Below are 12,486 nucleotides of genomic sequence, written 5' to 3' on the forward strand. Positions count from 1 at the left end.
GTCAAAGGGGGACTGGAGTCACAGTGGGGAGACCCTGGCTTTGGCACTACAACCTCAGGTGGGGCCTAACAAGCACCTTCAGGCTTCCCCAAAGAGGAGGGAGTGTCTTCACCTCTAGCCCTGTCACACAAGCCACCACACCCAAATACACTTGGAAACGCAGTTCCCAAGGCACTGCCCCCACCCAACAACCTGACATTCCCCAAAGGCTTACCCGAAGAGGAACCAGTCGTAGGCCACAGTCAGGTAGAGGATCTCAGCAGGCTTTAGGGATGTGTGGATAAGCCCATCCTGGAAGAAACCAGAGAGACTGCCAAGTTTAGAAAGGTGACCCCCACGATAAAGTCCCCTCCTTGTCTCAGAAGCTGAACTGCAACCACAGACGCAGTGACAACCAGGCTGCCCCAAAGCCCCAAGAACAGTGTTGAACCCAGCACTTGCTCTCAACACTTGGGGTCCCTCACTCCAAATCTCGATTTTCTGGAGACAGTCCTAATTCTCCCAAAGGGTAGATCTTGGTAGATGGCCTCTGAAAGCTCCCTGACTCCACAGCCCAGCCCATCCATACTCACAGCCCACAAGGAAAGGCGCAGGAGAGAGATGAAGAGTGGTGTCCGGTCCCAGCCCGAGATACAGTGTACCAGCAGCCCGCTGTCATCTACTCAGGAACCACACAACAGGAGGCCCAGAAGAAAAGCACATGAGTGGATGAGGAGGGGACATGCTCCCGCCCTGGCCTAGTGTCAGAAAGCCAGGCTAGCCCTACTCTCCTTCTTCCTGGTGGGCCTCTCCAAGATTCGTCTCCAACCTAGTTCTGGAAAGGGGTGGGTGATAGGCACTTGTCTCTGTACACAGCATTTCTTCTTTCTTGTGGCTATCTTTCTAGGTACTTCTTAGAAAGCAATGCTGCCCAAGCAGGTCTTTTAGGTGAGGCTGGTCTGCAACTCCCCACCTGGGGCCCTACAGGTACTCTGGGGGAAGACAATTCTTCACTGTGCAGGGCTTTCCCAGGAACTACAGGACATTTGGGATCCTTGGCTAAGGACCCACTAAATGCTAGCAGGCTTTCTCCAATTCCTACAACAGCCACCTCTCCAGAGGTCCCCTTGAGGGGCAGTACTGCCCAGGGAGAGAACCACTGCCTAATTCCAGAGGCTGGTATGACTTTTTTGTACACCTGGTCACAGTGACTGGTTCAAGGATGGGCACTTGACCCAAACTGGGCCAATGGGCATGAGCTCTGGGACAGAGGCTCGCTCTCTCTTCAGGGGACGTAAGATGGCAGGATACAAGTCAAGAATGGGTGCCAGCCATGAAGCTAACCAGAAACAAGGACAGTGGGTTTGAGAAACAAGGAGATTCTTTGTGACATTTCTTAGGCACCTGGCTCTGCTGTGGGGCTTTCTTGGTTATATAAGCTAACACGTTTTTACTTGTTTGAGCAAGAGCAACCCCACAGAAGTCTTGACTGGTATCAATGAGTCCACCAGCCCACCCTAGAGACACTGAGCATGACAGACCCAACCAATCACAACAGCCAAGCCGCCTGGAGTACCATCTGGAGAACAGGCCCTCTAGGGACTTTTGTGTGTGCCCAGTAAGAAACCAGGACTGATTTTTCTCTCATCTTTCTGAATTAGAAGAGGCATTTCTGACCCCACACACAACACTGATGATCAAAGGTCAGCTGCCCTTAGTGTAGAAACACTGTGTGTAGTTCAGATGGTAAGGAGTGCACAATGTAGTTTTCTAAGGTTTTGAGGAAGAGGAACAAAGATGCCAATGGACAGGGGAATCCCCAAATCCTTTTCCCATAAAGCAAAAGGTAGGTGTGTGACCCCAACAAACATGTTCACAGTATCATGACCTGGGAATACCCAGAAGGTCCAATGGCTTGAGAGTTCACACAGAGGCAGACTCACCGTCGCTGTTAATTATGGAAAGCAGCAGTTTCAGGTAGTTTTGTGTTTGTTGCACCAGGTCCCAACTCTGTTGAAGAATGATAAAAGGTCTCTTGGTATTGATATTTAATTCAGGGAATTCAACGGATTTGAAAAATAAAATCCAACAGTTATTCTGAGGCAACAAGACCCAGGATCTTGGTCACTGTCCACAGGCCCCAAATCCCAGATAATCTGACATTTCACTCCCCACTCCAAGAGCTCTCTCCCTGCACCCTTACCCTGTGGGCCACCATCACCCTGTGCTCTAACACGATGTGATGGTGAGGGATGGGAAGCCACACAGGGGCCTGGGCAACTCACAGCCCCACACCCAGCAGCAGCTACACGTTAGCCTCCTCTAAGCCCTGGGCTCCCAGCACGGCTGTCCACGGAGTTGGTGGCAGCAAACAAAGAGCCTGAGCCTACGACCACTGCTGCCAAATGCAAAGAGCCATTCTTTCACCCATGATCACATCAGAGAAAATATCAACCGTCTCATCGACCATGTGGCTTTCACGGTTTACTGCTATTCACCGCAAACTCTGTCCTTTGATGAATAATAAGTATAGTCTGTTTGGCAGACAAGATCTTTTAATACAGGAGGTCCATGAGGTGGGAGATGAAATATAAGAAAAACTGCAAAGAGATGGGAACTTCTGTTCTAGCCCAAGCAAAAGGTCCAGACCAGACGCTCTGAGAAACAGTCTACTGGAATCTGGAATTCCATGGGAGGGCCTGACCCGATTCTGAGTGCCCGCTCCCCTAGCTGGGGGAAGCCTCCTAACACAACTACGTATCATTGTTCTGGGGCTGTGTGGAGAGGGCAGCAAGTGCCAGTGAGAAAGCACTTCCTGGGGGAGGGTGAACATGGCACCTGTAACCATAATGGTTTTCCCAGGAATTTAAAACAGGCTCATTTACCTGACCCTCCACAGCCCCAGGAGAGCTCTGACCCACTTTCAGCAGCTCTTGAGACGGTCGCTTGCAGCACTGCACTAATAAAGTTGCTACCCGTAGCAGCACAGGGGTCTTGTCACTCATCTGGCTCAACCTGTCATACACACCATTGCCAACAGACTTCCTCTGAGCTGTTGAGTCTTGTGGGTGAGGAAAAGCAGGAGGGGGAAGGGAGGAGGCAGGAGCTATGCAACAGCACAAAGTCCGGGGAGGTCAGGTAAGCCAGGGAAGACTGCAGCAGCCAGAAGGCAGGAAGTGACCCAGGGCTGTAGCCTGCAGAGCTCCGGTAACTACGGTGGCTACCGGAAGGGGATACCAATGACCAGGGAGAGGCAGCAGATTCACTGTGCCCAGTGCTGGGGTAGGAACCAGAGGCTGGAGTTGGGGGGGGGGGGGGCTCTGGGTTGGTAGAGGCCCAAAGTCCTATAGCTAATCTGAGCTGGGGCAGAACCCAGCCCTGCCAGACTGGGAGAGTCACCTTTGCAGTCACATGCTATATACTACGGGGACTCTCTTCCTAAGCGCTCCATGAAAAAGTCTCTGGGGATAGAGCGGAGCACCATGCCACTGCTTATGTGTCTATGCTTGGAGTACTCTTCCCCATGGCTGGCAAACTCGTACTCATCCTTCAAAAGCCCACCCCTGTTATGTTCTATTGAGTCTTCAGCAGCCATAGATCAATACCTCTGCTGCCCAGGTGACGGTTATGTTTTGCCTCTTTTCCTAGACCGAGCCCAGTGAGGGCGGAGGCCGTTTTGGAATCCTTTGCATCCTCAAGGCTTAGTGCTTTGGGATGAGGAGTAGAATGTTACCTCTCTATTCATGGTCAGGCTCCAGCTTGAGGAGAAGCAGGCACTGGAAGGGGCCTTGCAGCCCAGAAACAATGAGCACACCTTTAAGGAATTCAATCTGGTTATGTGGAGGGCAGCAACACCAAAACATGTACTGCCAGAAGTGTTCCCACACTTGTGAACACGAACTGAGGGCCCCTCCCTGGCAAACAGCAGGGTCCATGAGGGCCTGGGCCCTAACAGGGCTGCAGGAGAGGGAAGACAAGGAGAACTGCCGCCAGTGTGCTGACTAAAAGGCACCTGCAGGATCCTGCAGGACCATGTAACCAGCCAGCAAGTTGAGCGTAGCAGGATCCATGGGGATCAGGAGGGAAGTTTCCTGAAGGTGGTGACATCCATATAAGAGGGAAGGGAAAGGAGACAAGTGTTTCTGTCAGAGGGAACAGCATGCGCGAACCAGGAGAACACTCTTCTCTAAGGGGCTAAAAGGAGGCCAGTGTGACTGGAGGAGAAGAGGGAGAGGACGGCTAGTCACCAGAACGAGGCTGAACTGTGTGGAGCTGAGCAGCCCACATAAGGGTCACTGGACTGTACTCTGAGGAAAATGGGAAAGTCAGTCAGTGGCACATTCTAAGGAAGGGGTGACAATAATGACCTTTGACCATCATTTGAGTACTGCTATCTGCCAGGCCCTACTCAAGTGCTTTACGTTCACGATTTCTAGTCCCGCCTCAGGGTGGCCCCACTCAGATGCGAGATGCCAGGAGATGACGGGGCCTGGACTAGGCTTAGTGGTACAACAGATGGAGGGCAGAGTTTCACCAGGGGCAGAGATTTATAGAACCGATGACCCTGGCAATGGAGGTGGGAGGAAAAACCCCCAAGTTTCAACTTTGAGTATCTGGGTAAGTGGTGGACGGCCGGGGGATGCTGTGGGTTGTAGCCAATTCCATTTCAGGAATCCTGAGTTTAGGGTGTTGCCTGAAAGGACACTTGTAAGAGGTGATGTAGGTGTGGATCCCCAAGAAAGGCCTGGCCCAGAGTTCCGGGCGTGGTGACCTAGCAGGGGGTAACAGTGGATGGCAGACAAGATCACCTGGGGAGGTAAGGAGGAGTAACAGGGAGTCCTGACACTCGTGCTGAAGAGGCAGACAGGGCAGAGCCTACATGTGGACTGAGGAAGAGGATGGTAGGAGGGCCAGTGAGACTCAGGGTCTGAGCAATACTGGAGAGGCAGGCATCGCGGGAAAATGCCCTGCCCGCCTACTTTTTGTGCCCAGGATTTTATTAGTGTTCACTCTCTCGAGTTAACAAGCTAGCAGCCTACTTCTTAATTATCATCATTAAAGTTGGTCTGGCATTTCGGTTAAGAGGCCACTTTCACACTGTGATCATACTTGAACCTCGCCACAACTCTGAAACAGGCGCTGTCAGCTCCACTTGTAGAGGACAGTGAGGCCACTTGCTCAAAGCCACGAAGTGGTGAGAGAAGGGCCGGGTGAGCTGCAGCCTGGATCCAATGCCTCCACCTACTAAGCAGAGCTCCTCCTCAGATGCACAGGACTCCTTCCTGAACAGACATACACCCCTGGCAGTATCAACACATCAAACCCGTACATTCGCACCTTATTTGTTTAAGTAAGTACTTCAACAGACCCAGTTTGTGCCCAAGGAGAAACAACAGTGCCAGAAAAGAGAGTAAGGGTGGCCCGGGGTAGGGCCTATCCGGCACCTCTGCATACAACAAATTTAGAAGGAAACGTGCGGGTTCCTTTGGCCACTCAGTCTGTCTAGGACAACAGAGCCCACGGTGATATGGGAGTACACAGCTGCCTACCAGGTGAGCTGGGCCTCTCAGACAGAGGGAGATCTGAAGGCTGGATGGGAACTGGCCAGACCTGGGAGCACAGAAAAAAGGGAGGGAAACAGAATGTTTTCTGGGTATTCACTGGCTTGGCCTTTCCAGCTCTAGGCTCCATGCCAGTTTCTGTGCTGGGGATGCACAAGCTATGGCTTCCCATCCTCCTGAAGCTCAGTCTATTGGAGATGGAGAAGCAGGTCTCTAAATCGGTGACTACAGCTCAGTGGAAAATTCCATGACAGACATACTGAGGGTAAAAGGGGATGCAGATACAGGCATCCAACCCTCTGGGGAGAGGGGAGAGGAGGTACATCAGGGAAGTCTTCCTGGAGTAGACACTGGAGCAGAATCCTAAAGGCACTTTGTCATCCAGATAAGAGGAGGTGACGAAGTGGCAGCCAGGTAGAAAGAACAGACGCAGGGAAGGCAGTGGCAAGAGCAAGGATAGTGGTCTCGGCTGAAGCAAGTGGCAAGGACACTGCTGATGGCCTTTGGGGCTTCTACAGTGGGCTAAACATCGTAGAGAGAGGGATCCATGGAGACTGGGGCTCCATCCATGGTGAGAGGGGAGACAGCACAATGGAAATAATTTTAAAGTTTCTATAATCAAACGAGGTCAGACAGCTCTGCACTTCCTCTGGCAGAACATGCATTTAAAAGGAAAAATGAAAAACAGTCGCTAAAGACCAGAGCTGGAAAAGCAGACTCCATGAGGTCCTCTGGAAACAGAACCTGCTGGTGGATGTACATCTTTGAGTGAGTCATGATCAGAAAGCTTTGATTTTCTGGGCCAAGAGCAAATCAGGAGAGAGTTAAATGGATAATCAGTTCCTTCTTTCCCAGGCTGTGAGAAGTCAGAGGGCACGAGTCAGACCTTCTGGTATCTGCGTGAAGGACTTCTGGGGCCAGTACCAGGGCTCCCCTGTACCCCTCCCCTATCCCACCCTGCTCGAGTTGGACCCCTCACCTGATACTGGCTCCAGTCAATGTTCAGAGAGCAAGTCAGGAAATCGGGGATGCTCAGTGGGGCATCGACGTAGTCCTGGGGACAGAAAGACACCTGTGAGATGCAGGCCGGCCACCAGAAGAAGCCATGGTGACAGGGAAGGTCATGGCCCTGAAGCTGTGTCTACCAGAGTCTGGCCTTCCACAGTGCTTGCCTTCTCCAGGCCAGATGCCTATGCTACCCAGCAAGTGACAGTTTTAAAATCAAAGGGACCAGATTAGTGCTTCCAAGTGGAGCTTTTCAGTGGGCCATTCTAGTGTCTGCTGCTGAGACAGACATGATGAATCTGTATTCAGCATCCAGCAGCCTCCTGTGGCCTGCTCCCGCTGACTGGGAAAGGAAGAGAATGCTGGTCCCACTTTTTACACAGATGGTGGAACAGACAGGAAAGAGATTTCCTATTTTGTCCCTGAAAAATCCTTTGAAGAAACAAATTACAGGGGAACAAGAAAGTATATATAAAAAATATATGAAAGTATGTATGAAAATATGTATATATATAAACATATACATACAAAGAAAAGAGGGAGGGAAAATAATGATACTCATCCATGGAAGAGAAGAAAAAGGAAAAGGGTAGTTGTTTTCTCCAAGAAGACTGCAAGCTGTTCTCCAGGTCTCCCTTTGCAAAGAGATGTTAAGATCGGGGCGCCTGAGTGGCTCAGTCGGTTGAATAACTGACTCTTGGGTTTCAGCTCAGGTCATGAACTCAAAGTTCACGAGATGGCGCCCCACATTGGGCTCTGTGCTTTTGATTCTTTTCTTCTGCCCCTCCCCTGCGCTCTCTCTCAAAATAAATAAACATTTAAAAAAATGTTAAGTTGATAAATGTTACTGCTCATACCTGCTTCCAGTTAAAAATGAGCCCTTCAGCCATGTAATCTCGATCCTTATATTCCTTGAAAAATTCACAGCCTGGAAAAGAAGGGCAGAGTTAAGATATTACCCTTGCTAATCCAGTTTCCTGAGAGGCCCCTGAGTGCTGAAAGACCAAGGTGACCACCAGCTCACACACTTCTCCGTGCTGGTGAGCCCCATCTGAGGCCACAGCTGATACGTGTGGGGACTAGCACGGGCAGGTGACAGCTAGGGAATGAGTCTCCAGTACTCCTTTGGTTTCTGACTACAAGCCTTCCTGATGAGGTACTGCCTGCCTGCACACCTCTTTGTATCTCTCTCCATCTGGGCTCCGTGGTTATTGGTCACTTCTCCCTACTTCTAGGTCCCTTTGTCCTACATGTCCCCGAAGCGCCAACAGCCGGCAAACAAAGCATGGCTTACAATCTGAGTGCCGGCAGCACTTTCTGCAGCCACTTATCTAGTTACTGAGGGTCACTCTCTCTAACACCGACATCACAGGCCTCCAGGGACATACTGGAAAAGACCACGGACAGTGCCTGAAACGTGACAGGTACTCACGAGACATTTCCATTTCCAACAAACCTGGCCAAGAGGTACTTTTCTGAATCGTTCTCTAGAGAAATTGAAAGAAACCATGCCAGGGTAGGCCCTCAGGAATATAGAGAGGAACAGTGGAGAGAAAGGGCTTCAGCAACATTCTCAGTTTCAAATCTTAGCCTTTCACTCAGCTCTGTGACTGCAAACAGCCTTGATTTTTTCATTTGTATAATGGTTCGAGATGAAATGAAACAATATATATAAAACACCTAGGAAGCACTGGTGCGAATGGCTTTCAGATGACAGGGCACTGTTATTATGACTATGCCACTGTGAGAAGAGCCCACAGTGCCAGCCCTGCAGCTTATACTCAACTGCCTGGCTCACAGAGAATGAGGCTTGCTCGTATGCCACGGCACAGTAAGCATTCTGGGGCTGCTGTGGCTCCAAGCCACAAGAGTGGGAGAAGGCACTCTGAGGTAGCTTCTTGAAGTAATTCTCACTTCCTCAACCAGAACCAATACAAACTCTGGAGCGCACACGCCTCCGGCCACAGGTGCAAGTCTGCTGAGGTCCCCAAAGGCAATCCAACAGTTGTCTGAATTGTGTGGAGGTGGCCACAGGCCAAAAAAACTCACATGGAACTTCCCCAGCTACTCTTGGGCCAAGTTCCTGTGGGAGGCCACCCCAGGGAGGACAGAAAGTGTTCCTTCAGAGAGGAAAGTCTGGAGACACGGCCCATGCTCTCTGCACTCTAATCCCTCAGGCCTCGCTGCTGACTGAGAAGTCAGGAAACAATCCTCAGCTCTAACACTCCAGCCTATTCCGGGATGCTTCACTGGCAGAAAGGAGAAATAAAAATATCAGACAGAGGCCCTGGAATTATGAGCCCAGATTTAGAAAAGACACCAATTATCTGAGCTTCTTTGAAGGATTGTTTTCCCAAACTCGACCTGCTCAAATCAATACTGCAGGCTCTAGGCTGAGCTCTGGCCAGCCTGTGATGCAGAGGCAATTTCATGGGAGAAATGGATGGAATTAAAATAGATTCAGTCCCCAAGGCAATGCCTGACATTCATTACCTGAACAGACTTCCAAACCCACTGAAAGTCAAGAAGGATGGGACCAAAAGCGGGGGTGAGAAAAGCCACTCACTCAAGGCGAAAACCAATCAGACTTGTGCTGTGGAGTTTTCAGTCTATTTTGGTGTCCTGAAGGAAGTGTTCCCAGAACACTTCTCCTGTTCAAGGGCCAGTCCAAGCCCAAGTTACTTGGACAGAGCTAGAAATGACAGCATCGGACTTCCTGTGTGGCCTCACAGTCATTAGAGGACTCAGCTGAGATGCCTTGAACAGCTACAAACTGCAGTTTGTGACTGGGTTTTGTCAAGGGTTTACTATTTCTTTTCCTTGAGACGAAGTAATTCAGGCTTGTAAAGAAATTCAAGAACACAAGTATAGCAGGTAAAAAGTGCTTCTCCTGCTCCTCACCTGGGTGTGTGGTAGCATCCTCCCCACCTATGGCTTTTTGGTTTCTGTTGGTCCCTCTCTCCTTCCCTCCCACCAACACACACACCCAATTGCCAGATGTAGTATGTAAATACTTTGGCAAGAACAGGGGGAAAAAAATCCACAGGTTGTATCGTCTTACCATTTTGGCATATTTCTTCCTCACCCTTTCGTGTAACCACATTTCCCCTTTTACTGCTGACGTACTATACAATTTTGTGTCCTGCTGGGCGTCTTAAGCATCTTTCTATGAGTATGCAATATTTCTATGACTATGGCATCGTCACTCTGACTAAGGAGAATGTTTCTTGCATTCTGCTGGTATAAACAGACAGCGGGATGAACATCCCCAGGCCCACGTTAGCTGCATTTGTGGTCTGTTGAATAACTGCATCGAAGGGTATTAGCGTTTCAGGAGTCTGGTAACAGGTTGCCTCACTACAGCAGAAAGGATACTGTGCTCCAGTTCTGAAGCAGTGGTATGCAAACTTTTAACAAAACTATTTTTTCTAAACCCAGCTCTACCGAGAAATGAAATATAAAAAAAGAAAGTGATGCTTGGTTCCTCACACAGCTTTCCTGTTGAACAGAATACTTCGGTCTGTGGACCCCAAGACATCTCTTGGGAGTCAAAAGCTAGGTCTGAAAATGAGCTTTAGAGCTAACGGCCCCAGCGCAGACACTCTGGGTAGGACACTTCTGTCACAACGTGGCTCTGATACTGTCAAGCCCACAGCAGCATCATGACGGTTTGCATCTACCCAAAGTGGCTTTCAAGAAGAGGAACTTCCCTGAGCCTCTCCTCCACGTACCCATGATTTAGCCTGCTGTTTACTGAGGACCTGCCGGGAATGGGTCCAGCACTTCACTATGAAATAAGCACCATTCTCTTCATTTTATGGAGAGGATGAAGCCAGTGATAAGTAGGGTTAAGGGACTTGTTCAAGGACACACAGTACTATGGCTGGCACTCACGCCCCACTCTGCATGGTACTAACCACTAAGCTGGCAGAGAAGAGTGAAGTGACACTCCAGGGGAGGCCACTGTGAGAGTGCCAAGCTATCACAGGTTATGGCTTGGATACCACCAGCTCACACCAGTGAGGATACCCTCTCCCGCCAAGTACTAGATTAACTTGTCGTTCTAATGAGAAGACCTGGCTGAACAGCAACCTGCCATCATGGGCCCACCTTGCTATTGGCTATGTGGCTCCAATAAGAGGAGACAAGGTCCAGTGCAGGACTGAAGGCAGATGCTGATACTGAGAAGTAGGTGAGACATTTCAAGGAGAAAGAGTACACTTGCTGCTGTCTTGTGCGGACATTAGGGCTCTCTGGCCTCCCTTGCTGGACAAGCAGGTACTGTCAGAAAGCTTAAATGTTACCAGCTGGACCAGTACAGCTTTAGCATCCAGTGCACACAATACTGCCCTGGCCACAGGTTGTATGCAGATCTGTGCACCAGAGACAAATGCAGCTAGCTCTGTGTACACCAAAGTGCCTTATAACATGGTGAGGCCACCATCCATGTAAAACTGGAGACAGAGCAATTATGTTCTTTATCACCAGAAGGACCTCACCTGGGGCAATTTCCATAAATAACTTGATCACCCTAAGACAGACATTCAAAGGTTCACATCCACATGGGCCAGTGCAGTGTGATTAGCTGCTGACACAGAGCACTAGTAACGTTGTTCTATGCTGAAACAGCAGTTTACCTGCACAGGGCACTTTGACACACACGATCTCATCTAAGCTTCACAACAAAACCTTGAGTTAAGCCTTTCCAAGTTCCAAATGACATCTGAGAAAACCTGAGGCTTGGAGAGGTGAAGTAACTCGCTCAAGGTTGTAGTAGTAGTACCTGAGCCAGGACTCAATCCCTAGAGTGGAAAGTGCCTTCCAGGACAGTGTCCTACCCTAAGTGTGAGAGCTTAAGAGTGAGACTCACAGTGTCCTATGCTGATCAATGTAAGATGTTCCGGGAAAGATCCCGGGTGCCTATGTACCTAAGTGTAGAAGGCCTGCAAATGGCCTTTGACAGCTCCTGGTCCTAGGAAACCTGTCACTTGACTAGAAAAGAGCTCCCTACCTGGATACGGGATGGAGAGGAGAGTGAAGTCGGCATAGCGCTGGGCTTTGTCCACCTTCTCGGAGGAGGTTACACTACAAGACAGGACACAATGTGTTATGGCATCACAACACATATGCACCATTCCCCAATGAGCAATTACAACATCAAATGAACCTCTTGCTAAACTACTCTTCAGGGGTGCCTGGGTGGCTCAGTCAGTTGTATGTCTTGATTTCGTCCCAGGTCACAATCTCATGGTAAATGAGTTCAAGCCCCGCATAGGGGGCTCTGTGCTCACAGCATGGAGCCTGCTTGGGATTCTGTCTCCCTCTGTCTCTGCCCTTACCCCGCTTGCAGTCTCTTTCTCAAAAATAAATAAATAAATAAACATAAAAAACAAACAAGCAAACCCACAACTACTCTTCAGAATCAGGAATGATTTCCTTCAGCAGTGCTTACTTTGAACAATCGAGAAATATAACTTCTCTGCCCCCTACTCCAACTTCTCAAGCAAGAGAGGTTTTACTCTCTAGTTCGACAGCAACCATAAGCAGAACAAGCTTCCCACTAAGCCCCACAAATGAGGACAGCACAGCTGCCCTGACCCAGCATGGGGAGTCAGCAAAGAGCAAGCAACTGAGACACTGTGCAAAGGGGCCTTTTGGGAGACTCTGGCCTCTTTGGTGTTCTCCAATATTCACTGATGACACTCCTAAACAGGACGGACAAATGGCATCTGACAGGGAAAGACTTAGGGCATTATGACAGATGAATGGAAGAAGGGCAAAGGGAACGTTCAGGCACCTACAGAATGCTAAGTTGTAAGGCCTCAGTATGCCCTACTTTGTAGGACAAACTCAACATAAGTAAGAGTCAATATTATGAAAAAAAGTGTTGGGAAAAACTACAGTCTCATCACCTCATTATTTTCAAATGTTCTCTCCTATC

At 49.6% G+C, this 12,486-nt stretch overlaps 1 protein-coding gene across 8 annotated transcripts in view; it reads right to left on the minus strand.

Moving 5' to 3' along the window:
- The window catches only part of MTMR14 (myotubularin related protein 14), a 44,826-nt gene that overhangs the window by 15,672 nt on the left and 16,668 nt on the right, over positions 1–12,486 (minus strand). For all 8 annotated transcript variants that reach the window (XM_053218975.1, XM_053218974.1, XM_027042588.2 and 5 more), the window contains 6 exons: positions 11,557–11,630; positions 7,403–7,473; positions 6,520–6,594; positions 1,923–1,989; positions 573–658; positions 215–291 (listed from right to left, as the gene is read on the minus strand). In XM_053218975.1, the coding sequence (XP_053074950.1) occupies positions 215–291; positions 573–658; positions 1,923–1,989; positions 6,520–6,594; positions 7,403–7,473; positions 11,557–11,630 (450 nt within the window). The remainder of the gene's footprint in view (positions 1–214; positions 292–572; positions 659–1,922; positions 1,990–6,519; positions 6,595–7,402; positions 7,474–11,556; positions 11,631–12,486) is intronic.

Source organism: Acinonyx jubatus, chromosome A2 (assembly GCF_027475565.1).
Source record: "Acinonyx jubatus isolate Ajub_Pintada_27869175 chromosome A2, VMU_Ajub_asm_v1.0, whole genome shotgun sequence".
Lineage (NCBI taxonomy): Eukaryota > Metazoa > Chordata > Mammalia > Carnivora > Felidae > Acinonyx > Acinonyx jubatus.